Raw genomic sequence first — 16,183 nt, forward strand, 5'->3', positions numbered from 1 at the left:
CCTCATACGGTTTCTCCTCTAAACCCTTCACCAACTTCGTGGCCCTCCTCTGGACACTGTAGTAGCTTTATATCCTTAATGCACTGTGGTGCCCAAAACTGCATGCAGTACTCAAGGTGAGGCCGCACCAGCGCAGAGCAGAGAGGGACAATCCCCTCCCTCGGCCGGCTGCAATACAGTGCTTGATGTACACCAAGGCACAGTTGGCCCTCTTGGCTGCCAGAGCATGCTGTTCGCTTATGTTCAACTTGTCCTTGACCAGAACCCCTAGATCCCTGTCCATGTAGCTGTTCTCTAGCCTCTCATTCCCCAGTCTGTATGTACATCCAGGGTTGCTGTGCCCCAGGTGCAAAATTCAGCACTTGCCCTTGTTAAACTTCATACAGTTGGTGATCGCCCAGCTCTCCAGTCTGTCCAGATCCCTCTGCAGGGCCTTTCTACCCTTGAGAGTGTCAAGAGCTCCTCCCAGTTTTGTGTTTGTATTCTTTCCAGTCCTGCATCCAAGTAATTTATGAAGACATTAACGAGTACTGGCCGCAGGATGGATCCCTATGGAACATGCTAGTAACTGGCTGCCAGCCTGGTGTAACCCCATTTACTACAACCCTTTGGGCCCGACCCATCAGCAAATTGCTCACCCACTACATTATGTATTTATCCAGCTGTACGCTGGACATTTTGTCCAGGAGGATACTGTGAGTGACAATATTGAAAGTTTTACTGAAATCCAAAGACTACATCGACTGGCTTCCCTTAGTCAACTAGGTGGGTAACCTCGTCTTAGAAGGAAATTAAGTTTGTTAAGCAGGACTTTCCACTCATGAACCCGTGCTGGCTGGAACCAATGGCCGCATTTTCTTTCAGGTGTTTTTCAATACCTCCCAGAATAGTCTTCTCCATAACTTTGCCAACATTCACTTCACAATAACCTCCTTTCAGGTCCCCTCAGCCTTCTTTTCTCCAGTCTAAACAATCCCAGGTCCCTCAGGTGCTCCTCATACGACCTCATAGAATCACAGAATCACAGAATGGTGGGGGTTGGAAGGGACCTCTGGAGATCATCTTGTCCAACCCCTCTGCTTGAGCAGGGACACCTAGAGCAGGGGGCACAGGAACATATCCAGGTGGGTTTTGAATGTCTCCTGGGAAGGAGACTCCACAACCTCCCCAGGCAGCCTGTTCCACTGCTCTGGCACCCTCACAGGAAGGAATTTTTTTCTCATGTTTAGGTCCTGTCAATGGGCACCACTAAAAAGAGTCTAGTCCCATTGTCTTGACACCCACCCTTTAGATATTTATAGGTATTGATGAAATTCCCCCTCAGTCTTCTCTTCTCCAGGCTAAACAAACCCAGGTCTCTCAGCCTTTCCTCATAAGGGAGATGATCCAGTACCCTCATCATCTTGGTAGCTCTCTGCTGGACTTGCTCAAGCAGTTCCACATCCTTCTTAAACTGGGGGGCCCAAAACTGGACACAGTACTCCAAATGTGGTCTCACTAGGGCAGAGTAGAGAGGGAGGATAACCTCTCCATCTGCTGGCCACACTCCTTTTAATGCATCCCAGGATATTGTTGGCCTTCTTGGCCACGAGGGCACATTGCTGGCTCAGGGTCAGCTTGCTGTCCACCAGCACTCCCAGGTCCTTCTCAACAGAGCCGCTTTCCAGTAGTTCAGCCCCCAGCCTGTACTGATGCCTGGGGTTGTTCCTCCCCAGGTGCAGGACCTTGCACTTGGTTTTGTTGAATTTCATGAGGTTCCCCTCAGCCCAGACCTCCAGCCTGTCCAGGTCTCATTGGATGGCAGCACAGCCTTCTAGTGCATCAACCACCCCTCCCAGCTGACTCACAGCAAACTTGCTGAGGTTACACTCTATCCCATCATTCAGGTCATTGATGAATATGTTGAACAGGACTGGACCCTACAGGTTGGTCAAGCATGATCGCCCCTTGGTGAATCCATGTTGACTATTTCTGATAACTTTCTTGTCCTCTACATGCCTGGAGATGACCTCTAGGATGAACTGCTCCATCACCTTTCCAGGGGTGGAGGTGAGCCTGACTGGCCTAGTTTCCCAGTTTTCCTTCTTGCCCTTTTTGAAGATTGGAGCGACACTTGCTGTCCTCCAGTCCTCAGGTACTTCTCCTGTCCTCCATGACCTTTCAAAGATGATGGAGAGTGGCTCAGCAAGATCATCCACGAGCTCCCTCAGGATTTGCAGGTGCATCCCATCGAGGCCCATGGATTTGCAAGGATCCAGTTTGCATAAGTAGTCTCTGACCCAATCCTTCTCAACCAATGGTAAGTCTTCCTTTCTCCAGATTTTTTTCTCTCTCTTCTGGGGGCTGAGATGCCCGAGGGCCAGCCTTAGCAGGAAAGACCGAGGCAAAGAAGGCATTCAGTAACTCTGCCTTCTCTGCATCCTGCGTTGCCAGGGACCCTTCCTTGTTCAGCAGTGGGCCCACTGTATCCCCAGTCTTCCTTTTACTGCTGATGTATTTAAAGAAGCCCTTCTTGTTATCTTTGACATGCCTTACCAGATTTAATCCAAGTGGGCCTTGGCCTTCCTCGTCTCATCTCTGCACACCCTGACAACACTCTGATATTCCTCCCACATGGCCAGTCCCTTTTCCATGTACTGTGAACCTCCCTCTTCCATTTGAGTTTTCTAGAAGCTTTTTGCTCATCCATGTGTGTCTCCTGGCTCCTCTGCCTGCCTTCTTCCTCCTGGGGATGCATAGATCTTGAGCTCGGAGGAAGTGGTCCTTGAATACTGTCCAGCTCTCTTGGACCCCCCTGCCTTCCAGAGCCCTAGCCCATGGGATTCCTCCTAGCAGGTCTTTGAAGAGGCCAAAGTTGGCCCTCTTGAAGTCCAAGGTTGTAAATCAACTCGTTGCTCTGCTTCTACCACGCAGTATCCTAAACTTGACCATCTCATGGTCACTGCAGCCAAGGCTGCCCCCGACTCTCACATCCTCAACCAGTCCTTCCTTGTTTTTTAGGATAAGGTTGAGCAGCACATCTTGTCTTGTTGGCTCCTCCACCACCTGCATCAAAAAGTTGTCCTCAATGCTCTGTAGGAACCTTCTGGATTGTGCATGGCTCACTGTGTTGCTTGTCTAGACTTGTTCTCTAGACCCTTCACCAGCTTCATTGCTCTTTGCATACGAATGAGACAGGTTTGCTCTTGAGAAATCTCTACAAGCTATTTGGCAACACCTTGTCTCCATGTGTTTGCTCTCCTCTTTGGGCAGCCAAAGAGCAGAAACCTTTTCATGCGCATGGTCTGGGGCTAACCTGCACCTATAGGTCCAAGTTCACTCCACCAGCCCTCCACCCTATTTATGTATGTAATATCTGGCCTGGAAGCTGTATCACCCTATTTGCATGACTGTGCCTTTGAGTTAATATGCTCCTGCAAAGAGAGAGGACATAGTGTTTCAGACAGCTGAACACACAGGATTAGAGCATACAGTGAACTCAGCACAGCCACTGCATTTTCCCCCTCTTTTGGGCCTCCATTTACATCTGGAATGTGAGTCTACCAGGAGACTGCTTGTTTTATGGGGCAGGTATATGGTCCTCTAAAGCTAAGTTTTTTTCCTGTACATAATGCAAATTCCTGAATAGATGATTAATGACCTACATACAGTAACTGTGGGAGGGAATAAGGGAATGTACAGTTGGAAGGATTCTCCAGATGCTCAGAGGAATCTCCATAAAAATATTCTCTCTTCCTTTTTAGGAACAGTCTGCTCTGGGCTTAGCTTCTTCCTGGTAACGGAGTATGATTTTCTTGCTTTTTTGCGTTCATTCCCTTAGCAATTGTTAACATTTGGAGGTTAAGCCATTGCTACACTTTACTTGGTTTCATGATGATTTGTAAAGTTATGGCTCAGCTAATGCTTTAAAAATTGGTTTCCAATTGCATGTAAGGAATGAAAAGCGGTCTTTGAGTGAGAAAATTATGAACTGTAACTAACAAATTCTGAATTCAGTATCTGGCTTTGCTATCAATTTTCAGTAGGACCCAGGGCAACTCAATAAGCCTCTCCAAGACTGATCAACTGCTTAGTGCAGCAAATGGACAACAGTGCACTAAAATCAAATCCCTCTGTTTATAGGATGACAGCACTCTGAATGTGTTAGCTAAGGACTTTCATTCTTCTTCTCTAAAATATCATCTAATGCTACAACAGTTGTGTGGTGGGTTGACCCTGGCTGGATGCCAGGTGCCCACCAAAGCTGCTCTATCAGTCCCCCTCCTCAGCTGGACAGGGGAGAGAAAATGTAATGAAAGGTGTTTGGGTCAAGATAAGATCAGGGAAGTTACTCACTAATTACTGGCATAGGCAAAACAGATCAAGCAGGCTGTTCCTCTCTAAAGCTGTGTCTAATGCTTCCAACTACCATGCCACGCCCACCTTGTGGAGGCAGAACAACTTCAGGTACTTCAACTCAATGAGAAGTGCACAACTCTATTAGTCTTCTTTCACCTGACGTCCTTTTTTCCCATCTGTCACAATGACACGTGCACACTGATCTCAAAGATGAGTTAACAATGGGTTAACTCCACGTACACTAGACAGAAGATCAAAGGAGCTTTGTGTGCCCTAGCTGTCACACTGCCACAGCACTGTGACAGCAACAGGAGCAGCTGATAAGATAAAACATTAAGTAATGCAGCCTGGTCTTAAAAGTTTTTCCAGTCTACTACATTTAGCCCTCCATAAGACCTCCATTTAGATCTACATGTGGTTTTCACATTAACCCTTTGCCTTTATGGCAAAGTCATGACAACTGTAAGAACAGATACTGTATATAACTTTATACCTGGCTTAGAAAACCAAAGACAAACTAAACTGGTTTAAGTCAGAATTCAATATAAGTCAAAGTGTCTACACATAGTTGTTCTGGTTTAGCTAAACTGTTTTAACATCATGCTCCTTTAACCTAACACGTTATATAATGCCTAACATGATGTGAAAATTCTCTTTTATGCTAGACACAGAAAATGACATTTGTTCTCTAGGGAATACATTCCAGTGCCACTACTTCGGAAAACCTCTGCCGTTATTTAATTTTCTGCAGACTGGATTGGTGTTTTTTACATATTCTGCGGTGACAGCTGTAATAAGATGATCACAGCAAAACTGGGATGCAGTGGAGATGCATGAAATTCTAGAAAATACACAAATGTCTTGTCCTAAGTAACATCTTAGTACAACCCAAAGTACCATGAAACAAACATAAAATAACACAATTTGTTAATGTGACCAACTTAAATGTCCTAAGAATAAATATTATTAATCTGTGATTCTATTTTTTACCTAGAATGGATGACTTCAACACTTTTCATTTGTATTTACTTTAAAAAACATGCATGAAGCCCACTGGTCATTGCATATAATATATAGGATACATTTCTTCCTGTGTCTGATGCACAAGGTAGATGGGAATATTTATATCAGAGGCTGTTGCTTTTCCAAGCTTATGCTCTTGGCTTTGGAAGGCTCCATTTCCATTAGATATCTGCCAGCACACACTGATATAGTATACTGAACACCAGCAAGTCTGTATATGCTTTCCTTAAGTTACAAGATTTCCTGAGAAAGAAGAACTTGAATTACACTGGGACATCATTTCATGTTTCTTACAGCAATATACTATGGTAGATCCCATACTTTTTTCTAAGTAAAATGCTTTCCTATGCTGAGTGTTACAGCTGAACTTGCAGAAAGCAGTGAGCAGCATTTAGCAAATTGCTTGGCGTGTAAAGTTCAGCTTTCATCATGGTTTGATCATACTGAAGAGAACAGGATAGATCTCTAATATATCTTAAGACCTGTCTCTAACTAGTGCTGAGAATAGTCTGCTGAGAAATGGTAGAGGAGAAACAGCTTGGAAACGTTCAGGGAGAAACAGAATAAAATGTGGAGATGTATCAGCATCTCTTAGCTTGTAATCTACAGTGTAAAATACAATATATGGAAAGACTTGCTGACTTCTCTGAGTTATATTTTATTTGTTCCCTTCGGAATTCCCCTCCTACCTAAATATAAGAAAAAGGGTAAAAAAAAGATTCCAATAAACTGTTTACAAGGCTCTTTCTGGTTTATTTGATAATCAGGGTGGCTAATTCTTCTTCTTGAATCTACCTTTCTTCATATTCTTATCCTATTAACACATTTCTATCCATCACCACCTATTTTGCTTACCTCTGTATTCTGATACTTTTCCCTATGTCGTCTTCTATTTCCATCACTACTGAAACCATTCCAAAACTGCTCCTTCATAAGAATTTTTTTATACAAGCATAGCATATAGTACAGCATAGATAAAGTAAACCTTATGACAAGTTGTCTCCAAGGAAATCTTTGCTTGCCTAAAATTGTATGAACCCTGCAATTTTAGGGGAACATCAGCAGTTTTGAGTAAGTGGAAAATACAGACGTAAACATACAATTACGTAATCCATAAACTATTCTCAACAGGATTTTTGCAATAACGGTAAAAGCCTTACATCCTCCCTTTCTCATGAGAGAAGAGTAGAAGAAGAGGTGTGAATCTTGGCCTGCCAGGTTTCTGGACAGGAATGAAAACAGAAAATGTTAGCTAGGACGCCCTGAAGAGAGTTAACGTAAGGAAACCTCGGGTACCTACAGGTAAGATGCCCACTCTTAGCATGTCATTTAGATTTTTCTCTGTAGCTGATGGAGCTAGGCACCTCTGTATAGTAACTTATCCCACTTTGGTGTACTTTGGGTACTTCTTTTAGGATGACATGAATTACTTCCTCTTGCCCATTGCTTGCCACTGGCTATGAGAAAGACCCAGAAGAAGAGCTTGTGGCTTTCTGGCTAACTCCAGATAAGATGAAGCCTCTGGAAGGTCATTTCCTGTGGCTAGACCAAGATCTGATGATAAAAGAAAACCATATACTGTTGATCTTATCCCATACAAGGTCCATTTTAAAACATTTTAAAACTATTTAAAGATTAGGTTTAGCATTTTTTAATTTTTATTTGGTGGTGGTGTCTTTTTTTTTTTTTTACTTTAAAATTGGAGAGGATTTAGCTAATCTGTAGTGATTTGTTAATCTGAGTTAGCTACTTTGGACTGTGTGGTCATAATAACTTTTGTTATGTGAAAAATCTTTGTTTTCCCTAATAGGTTTGCTTGTCTCTTTGTTGAAATAAGTCTCATCTACTGGATCATAACATATCTGGAACTTAACATATTAGAAAGAAATAAGTTACATGATTATTAGCAGGCATGAACTAGTGTTCAACATGTTGCAGCTGATGTTCAGGATACACAAGGAAAACAGGACTGAGTCTTCTCCATAATTTGTCAAGAATTCTTATGGTAGGAACAGCTCAAACTGCAATTTTTAAGGGAAATTAAGAAGACAGATGACTAATGGGAGCTAGTTGCTAGGTATAGGGGACTATTACAAAAAATAGCCTTGGGTAAATTTATCACTGTATGTAAGGTATATAAAAGTACTCTTTTTTTGTTTCCAAAACTTGGGTCTATATTTTGGTTATTTCTTACAGAGTTTCCTAATCTTTCAAGCTCAAATTAAGCTCTGTATAGCACTAACATTAATTCTGTACATCACTAATGTTCATATCCAGACTATCTTCACAAGAATCCACCACAGAGTGTAAGCAGCAGGGCACAGACATTTCCTAGCACTACATATGCTGGGATGGACTTGTTCACAAATAAATAAACTAGCTTGCTCCCTCAGGTACATGTTTTTGCTTAGCTTTACTTTTTTTGTAATAGTAATTTCTGTATGTCTTGATGAATGAGAAGTTTAGCATTTTCTCTGACACTCTCAAACACATGTGCACTTTCTTATTGAGTTATAAAGCTGAAGGATTAAGAGGGCCTCATCGCAATCAAATCATCACAATAAGGTGACTAAAAAGGTCCAATAATATGTCTAGATGTGCTGGCCAATCATCTAAATCATCCACCAAAGAGTTTTCAACAGGCAAATACTGCATTACTGTATAGCCACAGCCAAATGCTCACAATTTTTTACAAAAAGATAGGCTTTTAAACTGTGTTGTAAGAAATATGAAAAAAACCAACAGAATCTGCAATTAATAACAAAAATATACATTTGTAGTGCTGTACATATCTTAAAACTTGCAAAATGCTTGTTATTTTAAAGAGAATTAAGATTTAACAAACATGCAATGGCATGTCAGCTGTATTTTAAAATGGTTTAGGCATGTATGTATTAGGCATCTACCAAATATCTGTGAAGGAAGACAGAAGAAACAGAAACAAGCAAATTTGAAATGTATGTTAAAATATGCCAAATAAGATTGTGGATGAATTGCAGCACTGACTTGCAAGTGATTTTCTCATATAATTCAAAAGTCAAAGCAGTTTGACCCGAACTCAAAATTAAATTTAAATTTAGTTGCTGCTTTATAACATTTGGTTTCAAAAGTTGCAGGCAGAGGTGAGATGCAGAATTTCTATAGAATCTTTTTGTTGCACCTAACCAGATATTGACTGCTGTCATCCAAGGACACATCAAGCTATAGGCCATCATTGATCCAGTATAGCTTTGGTTTTCCATTATAAGAGGTTCCCTTTCATTAGTTTTAAAGGATCTAGTGTGAGAAAGTAAAGACCCTGTATTCGTGACCTGAAATAATCTACTCTTTATGAAAGGCTGACAAATCACAGAGAATCAAAGAACGTGCCTGCGGCTGCAGAGGTTTTATCTGAGCCTAATCTAGGGGTCACTGGAAAATTCAATGCATAATTGAAGATTCATCAAAAAGAATTTCTCAGATTAAAAGCTACGTTTACTGTGTGAGTGAGAAATCCTGGTGTGTTGCTTTGCTTCCATTTTGTTTGAAGTTAGTTTCTTTTTTTTTAAATTTCAAGAATAAAAGAAACAGCTCAAGGAAAATGAATAATCACATCAGGTGCTGCTTTGTCCTTTTAAAGTGCAGCAGCTTTCTTCGCAGAAATGGACTTTCTATATTTAAGGTAAGTGATGCCAGAAACCCTACCACTTCACTCTACCAATTAGGCCACAGCCATCCCGCACTTGCTCTAGTATTCATCATTTTATTTGCTTTCACGGGTTTTTCTTTTCAGATCTTGGGCAAAGAGTAGACAAGTGAAAAAAATAATCCTGTTGCAATTTCCAAACCAAAAGAAACCTGGAATGTGTTTTCTAAAACCCACCTTTTGAACTATTTTTATATAACAGCGTCTCATTCTGAGGTGTTCATGGGATGCTCAAGCCAGAGGGCTGCCTGGTCCCAGGCCAGCCACCTGCCATGGAACGATGGCTCACTGGGCAGAGCATGGGGACAGCTCAGCTGGGAACACACCTCATGTACAGAGCAGACACGAAACAGGAGAGTGAGGTGCTGACTGATTCACCTTTAGTGATCTTTAAGAACACTGAAGCATTTTTCACAACAAAATAAAAAGCAATTTGATTTCAAGATGAATAAGAGAAAAAAAAGGTTCAGGGACATTCCTGTAGACAAAATGCCTAAAAGTACCACCCTGAGTTTATATATGACCTTATTCTAAGGCACCACTTACATGTCAAAGCCATGACAAACAACAACACTGCCAACAAATGGGCAATTCAATGCCCGGTACTGCATGTGACCAGATATCTTCTGATCAGTGACAGCAAAATGACAGAGGAGTGACTGGCGAGGAAGGGGATGGCAACTGCCATCCAGTGAGCAGATCTCTAATTTGAGGGATGAAGAAAATAATGGCTAAATATTACTGAAAAACAAATGACAGGAAAACAGACCAAAATTCTGGGTGGCATCTGCACACTGTGTTTTTTCAAACTTGAACAATTCTCTGCGAGGGCCCTGAGAGAATACTATGCTTCAGCTGTCCTGTCCCACTGCACCTGGAATCTCTGCCCATGGGGTTGGGGACTGCATGTAAGCTCAAGCCCAAGCCTAAACTATGCTGTAGGTGAGCCAGCAGTCAGTCCCATCTTTGATCTTGTGTCCTGGACCAACCTTGGGTCTACGCTGAAGGTAGTTTGCCTGCAGTCCTGTCACTGACCTTGCCTTCTTGCATGGACCTTGGAGATGTGTTGTTGCCTCATATCTGGCCCCATCTCTTTTTGTTGCTGACCAGACTCCTTGCATGGACCTGGTTCTTCACTTCACCTTCTCTAGGACTTCTGATGGGAGCTGCTTCCTTTGGTTCTTGCCTGAGCTGTGCTGCTGGCTGCTGTGTGCCTTGCCTGCTCCCCCACCACTCCCAGCCTTGCCTTGCCAACCTGGCTTCCTCCCTTGACCCCAGGCCTGCCTCATCACTGCAGACTTGGCTGATGGTCATTGCCCTGCAGATGACCCCAGCTTCTGCCCCTGAGATTCTGGACTCACCCTGCACCCTGCCTGTGCCTGCTGCCACGCTTGCTACCAGTTCCCTTGCCCCTGGGAGAAGTTCAGTGCTCCCTGCCTGGAGGAAAGGCAATCAAAGCCAATAATATTCCCCTTTATATCAGTGCAAATATAATTTACTTAATTTAATTCAGCAAATCATCCTCCACTTTGATAGACAATTCTGAAGCCTGCAGAAATCAACCTAAATCTTTCTCCTCAGCAAGGAGACATTGGCAGTCAAATCAGACGCAGCCCACATCTAATGACCCAGTCCTATTCTAACTAATAGCAAAATTCTCATCAGCTTCAAAGGGAGAAGGAACAAACCTCAGGTCTCAGTCCTTGAACCCACAAAGAAGATGACAAAAGCAGTCCCTGGCAGAACCTCATTTAACAGAGGCCTTTATCAGTAAGACAAGGTGATCTTATTAACTTGAACAGGGAAGGTGCATGCAGAAGTGCAGGATCTCTGCTAGTACAGGGACACAGATATAAAATGGATATGCTTATTAACAAAATGTCATGTAATAATTCAGTACTATGAATGAGTTTATAACACAATATTATTATTTAGAACTAGCATCATATCCACTCTTAATACAGTTAAATACTGTATTAGTATAATACAGTATATAACTGTATTAAGACAGTTAAAAATATACTTAATATGTCCATATTTGGAAGTTAATAAAACATGCTGTTTTATTAGAGAGTTATAGAGTTGTAAATTTTTAATTTAATAAGCAGTTACTACGTTTATTTGCCCTGCTGCTCTTTGACATAGATGTGGAAGGCAGAAGCCCTTTGTGAGTCTGGTAAAAGCTATTTCTACTATCTGATTTTGATTAATGAGGTTCAGCAGAGTATAATTTGACAAACTACTGACATTATTTACAGACAAAAAAAATAATCTCTTACCTCCATTGTCTTTTAGGTGCAGTGCTATCTTGGTGTCATCTACAAAGGAAATTCAAAGTTAATTGTACAAAAATGTGTTTTTTTAGGTCATGAGTCATTTTAGGAATGACTTTCTAATGTCGAAGAAATTTCATGATTAGAAAATGATTTGGTACTCAATGAAATTAGATATTGGTGTTCTTACCTATATTGAGCAATGCTTTAATTCCTTACTATTAAATAAAACACTTATGAGAGTGTTACAGTGTAAAGGAGGATTCAAAACACTGGTAAATAAGAGTCTATCTATCTCATAACACCTACAAATAATTAATTCATGTTACATGTTCATACATAGCTTGAGCATTCTATCATATTAAGGACTATATGAACCAACATATGACAATAAAATAAAACAATTAGTTTCTCTTCTAAGAATCATGAAAAGGTCTACCAGTTTTAAATCCTATTTATTTCCATATTCCTCTTCTTGTGAGCTTTAATGAACAAAATGCCAGGGAATAATGCTGCTAATGCAGTCCAAACCCTGCACTGAGAGTTTCTAAAATTCTCTTGCTGCAAACAAAACCAGCCTTTCTTATCAGTAGATTCCCACCTTGAAATGACTTCAGTTTATATTTTCCTGTCACAGGCCACTTATAAATTTGCCTGTACCTTGTCCCTTTTCTTGTGTTAACATACAATTCTAACAGAAAACTCCCTCTCCCCCCGGGTTTTATAGAAGCTAAGATGCTGTATGATTAATCTGCATTAGTTTTTTTACCCAGCTGAATTTTCCCCAGAAGCAGAAAAGCAGGATATTTCAACCACAGAAAGGCAAGATTTAAGCAGCCAGCAGAACATGTGTGAGAACTGACACACCATCACTTACCCAGTTAATTCAGTTCAGAAGCCTATAGAAACTATTTCACAACAATGAGCACTACATGAAAAGAACAGTGTCAACTGACTGAAAAAATGTAAACAGGCAAATTTCAAAGAGGTTTTTAATTTGGGTTATCTCTCATTTTCACCCGGCTAAACAGAATACCCAAAGGGATTCAAAATTCATTAGATCTGTGATGGAAGTTTCTTCACTAACTTTAGCAGGGCCCTCTCCATCTACTATTTCAACAAGTTTTGGACTATGGCCTGATCGTTGAAGGAACACAAACAACTAATTCTAACCACAAGTTGTTCAGAAGTCTGCCTGGCTTGTCTGTGCACCCTCAGCACTGCCCCCTCCTCCAGCACTCATCCCCTTTGCACCTTACTGTTGCGAGAGCAAGATGTAATTTAAAAGCAGTAGTAGATACTGCCTTGACTTCCTCACTCCTTCCATTGCCCCAAAGAGAAAAGGTCAACACAAACACATACTTAAGGGAAATAAATTTCTTTTTGACTTGTAAATGACTTGTTTGCACTATAGAATAAATCAGTGTATACACTTCACCTTCCGTGGGCAGGCTAGTTGGCAGGTGTGAAGTGGTGGATCCTCTGGTGGTTGTTAAAACTCTGAACTTTGTGGTGGTTGGCAAAAGGGTAGTGGTAGAGTATGGAGGTGTTTCAGTTTTGTCTATATTCTTCTCACAAATCTTATCTTTTGACTGTTGGAAACAACAAAAACAAAGAAGAGAAAATTAATTCTCAGTGGAGACTGTCACTGAATGATGAATTTAAGCATGGACAAACTGTCAGGATAAAAAGAATGAAAATGGTAACACTGAATCAAGGAATTTCAAGAGTTTTTTCTTTCTCTTTTTTTTATACTTTGAAGTGCTCTACACAGTATTCAGCAGCATATATTTTTCATTTAGCTGCAAAATTTACAACGCTCAATTGTTAATGACAAGGCTTCAAAGTCATCCCTGAATGTCAAACTTGTTATTTTCCCCAATCAGATTTTTACTTCTAATATTATAATTCAAATGTTCACTCTTCTATTGTGAATACTCACTGCCATTGGTCTGGGTGCCATAACACATAATATGTAGTTAAGGAGCATTTAATTAGGCTTTACATGCAGTGCATATAGAAGAATATGCATATATGTGTAAAATGTGTGCATGTATTCAGCCTGTAGAATATTTATATACCACACTATAGAACAACACATTTGCTATGTGCCTATTAATTTTATATAATATTAAAATTTCACACATTATATGTGTATATAACAGTTATTACAAAAATATAACTATTATATAATATACACTATAATGATAATAAAATGATTATATTATACTATATTAGCACACCATAAATAATATTTACCAGCATATAATAATTTAACTTTTATTTTCATTGCCAAATATTTTGATACAAATCTTGAGTCTATTTTTTTTTTTGAATTTCTGGACACCTTTAAAATTCTGCCAGTGTAATGAATATCTTCTTCTATGGATCACACAGTTTTGCAGGAAAATACATCCAATTAACTAGCAGCAAATATTGGAACTGCCTCTAACTCCTCCTGTCCCCATTCATTTTAATGAGAAGTGGAGTCCCGCAAAGCCTGTTCATTTTGTTGATATGGCTGTCAAAACCCAATGGGTGTTGTCTTCCTTTCAGTATGTATGAATATTTATTGTCCTTTGTTTTACAGCAAACAATATATTGCATTAAAAAAAGTTATCAGTACCTGCAGTATAACTATTCTTTAAAGTTCTTCATGGTTTAGCTTGAAAACCACTGTTAATTTCACAGATGCAATTTAATAAAAATTTAGCTCAAAATCTATATTACAAAGAAGGAAATATTACTATGAGAATCCTCATTATTTATCCTCTTGAATGAATGGATCTAAAATTAACCTCTGCATGCTAATTATTGATCCTTCATTGAACTCCAGCAGTCAGCTCAGGCACTGCTCTCGAAGATGCTAAGTAAACTGTTGCTTCTACTCCAGAGAGCCTGAAAGCTGGACTGTGAGCAGCATTCAAGTAGCCTGGAAATGTGCAAATCAAACTATTAGTTTCTCAGACACACTTAGTGTATCAATAATTTCCTCTCAGATATGTACTAAGCCTTGGAGCCCTAGTTGAGGTGAAACAGGAAGGGAGACGTGGAATAGGATGCTACTGTCATGCAGAAAGCAGTGTTTGGATAACTTCATCTACAGGCACAAGGGAGTCCTAGCTAATTATAATCTGGATTAAGCAATACAAAGGTTGTGCATGATGACAACCTATACTCCCAACTGTTATTTTATGTTCTTGAAAACGTTGTCCTCCACAGAAGAAAAGTCTCACAGAAATTCGATTCTTCAATCATCAGTTTACAAACTGCAAAGCTGAAGCTTCAAGCCCATGTAACAGGCAGTATGCAGGATGCAGTTATTTTGCAATTACAGTTATAAGAAAAAAAAATTCTTCCATCAGACTGGATTTATATCATTACTTCTCTCTGCTTCTACTGAGAATAAAACAGAATGTGCTTTCCAACAAGACACTTGGGGCTACATTTTGCCCTCAGTTTCACCTGACATTACACTTCTGTAGGGCTATGGTGGTGAAACGCATGACAGAACTTAGCCTTTTCAGCCAAAATGGAAAAGTAACTGCTTTTTTATGGCCATCAGGAGATTGAAAGTGTCATAAATAAATTTGTTCCTATTACCACACTCTCCATATGAAAAAAAAACCACAAAAAGGAACCCTTAAACCAAAAAGCCTTCTAAAGGGAGGATATTGGGAAAAAACCAGCAGTAAGGTATTTATATGTGTCTTGAACATGAACTGCCCTGGTCCAGGAGTACCCTGAGCACCTCTTTTAGCAGAGGCCCATAGTCACTGTTTGAACAGTCCACCGCTACCACAGTCAGATATCTTTCTCGTTCCCTCACTGCCCCTCCAGGAAAGGACATCCAAATGCCTTGCAGTTGTTTTTTTTGTCGTTTGTTTTGTTTTATTTTTTGTGGGTTTTTTTTTGCCTTTTTTTTTAAATCTTTGAATTCATCTATGTAATTTCTTTTGAACTAAATCATTTGGTCAGATTTAATAACCAAAATGCAAGATGTGTAATGCCTATTTTTCACTTAAGACTGTTCTGGCAGAGGGTTTTCTGAGATGAGGAAAGTCACAGTTTCTTCCCTTCTTCTGGCAAGAGTCAGAGATCTAACAGAAAAATGGTGCAGGGACATTGCTTTGGTGTGGGATTTCTGGTATTTTTATTTTTCATTTAAAGTATTTTCTCAGAGATAAATTTCCTATTTTGTGTCCATTTTATTCCCTGAAATGGGGAGTGAAATTGTTCAGCCTATTTTTCTTTATTATGCCTTACAGCATTTCCACTGAATGATAAATATAGCGGGTCTTTGGCCTTGAAACTATGCTTCATAATATGAAGAATTTAATCAAAAGCATCTTAAGTATATAAATGGCCTCTAATGGGCTGAGGATGTAAACTACTCACATACCTCTTCAGGGCAGCCACTGTCTACCCAATCTTGCCGGTGACGGTCAAATCCACTGGAGCATCTTTAAATGATGAAATAGATAGTAGTTGTCCAGATGGAAAAAGGAGGAAAAGAAGAACAAGAAAGGAAGGGAGAGGAAGAGAAGAGAATGACAGAGAGAATAAGTAAACGATGTGATTTATTTTAAAATCCATATGATTTATGTGGTATTACTTTTATTCAAGAGGCTGTTGCTTGCAATATGAGTCAATCATTCAATCCACTTCAATGAAAGGCATTTCAATGAATGAGTTATTTTAGGTGTTTTCTTTTCTTTTTTAATTTATAGTTTTTAAATAGGAATATCTCCCTTCCACTGGGTAATTATTCTGAAGACTGTACCGAGTCATAGCATTTTCAAGTTTGACATCAGCCATATGGATGTAAATCGGTTTAATTATTTCTGTCCAGACTTCTTAGCCA

The 16,183-nt window shown here is 40.0% G+C and overlaps 1 protein-coding gene across 1 annotated transcript in view; it reads right to left on the bottom strand.

Annotated features, from left to right (window-relative positions):
- Positions 1 to 16,183, bottom strand: part of PLXDC2 (plexin domain containing 2) — a 278,669-nt gene that overhangs the window by 20,632 nt on the left and 241,854 nt on the right. Inside the window, exons 10-12 of the mRNA XM_075082687.1 lie at positions 15,722 to 15,782; positions 12,758 to 12,911; positions 11,326 to 11,364 (exon numbers count right to left, since the gene is read on the bottom strand). Coding sequence (XP_074938788.1) covers positions 11,326 to 11,364; positions 12,758 to 12,911; positions 15,722 to 15,782 — 254 coding nt within the window. The remainder of the gene's footprint in view (positions 1 to 11,325; positions 11,365 to 12,757; positions 12,912 to 15,721; positions 15,783 to 16,183) is intronic.

Source organism: Phalacrocorax aristotelis, chromosome 2 (assembly GCF_949628215.1).
Source record: "Phalacrocorax aristotelis chromosome 2, bGulAri2.1, whole genome shotgun sequence".
Classification (NCBI taxonomy): Eukaryota; Metazoa; Chordata; class Aves; order Suliformes; family Phalacrocoracidae; genus Phalacrocorax; species Phalacrocorax aristotelis.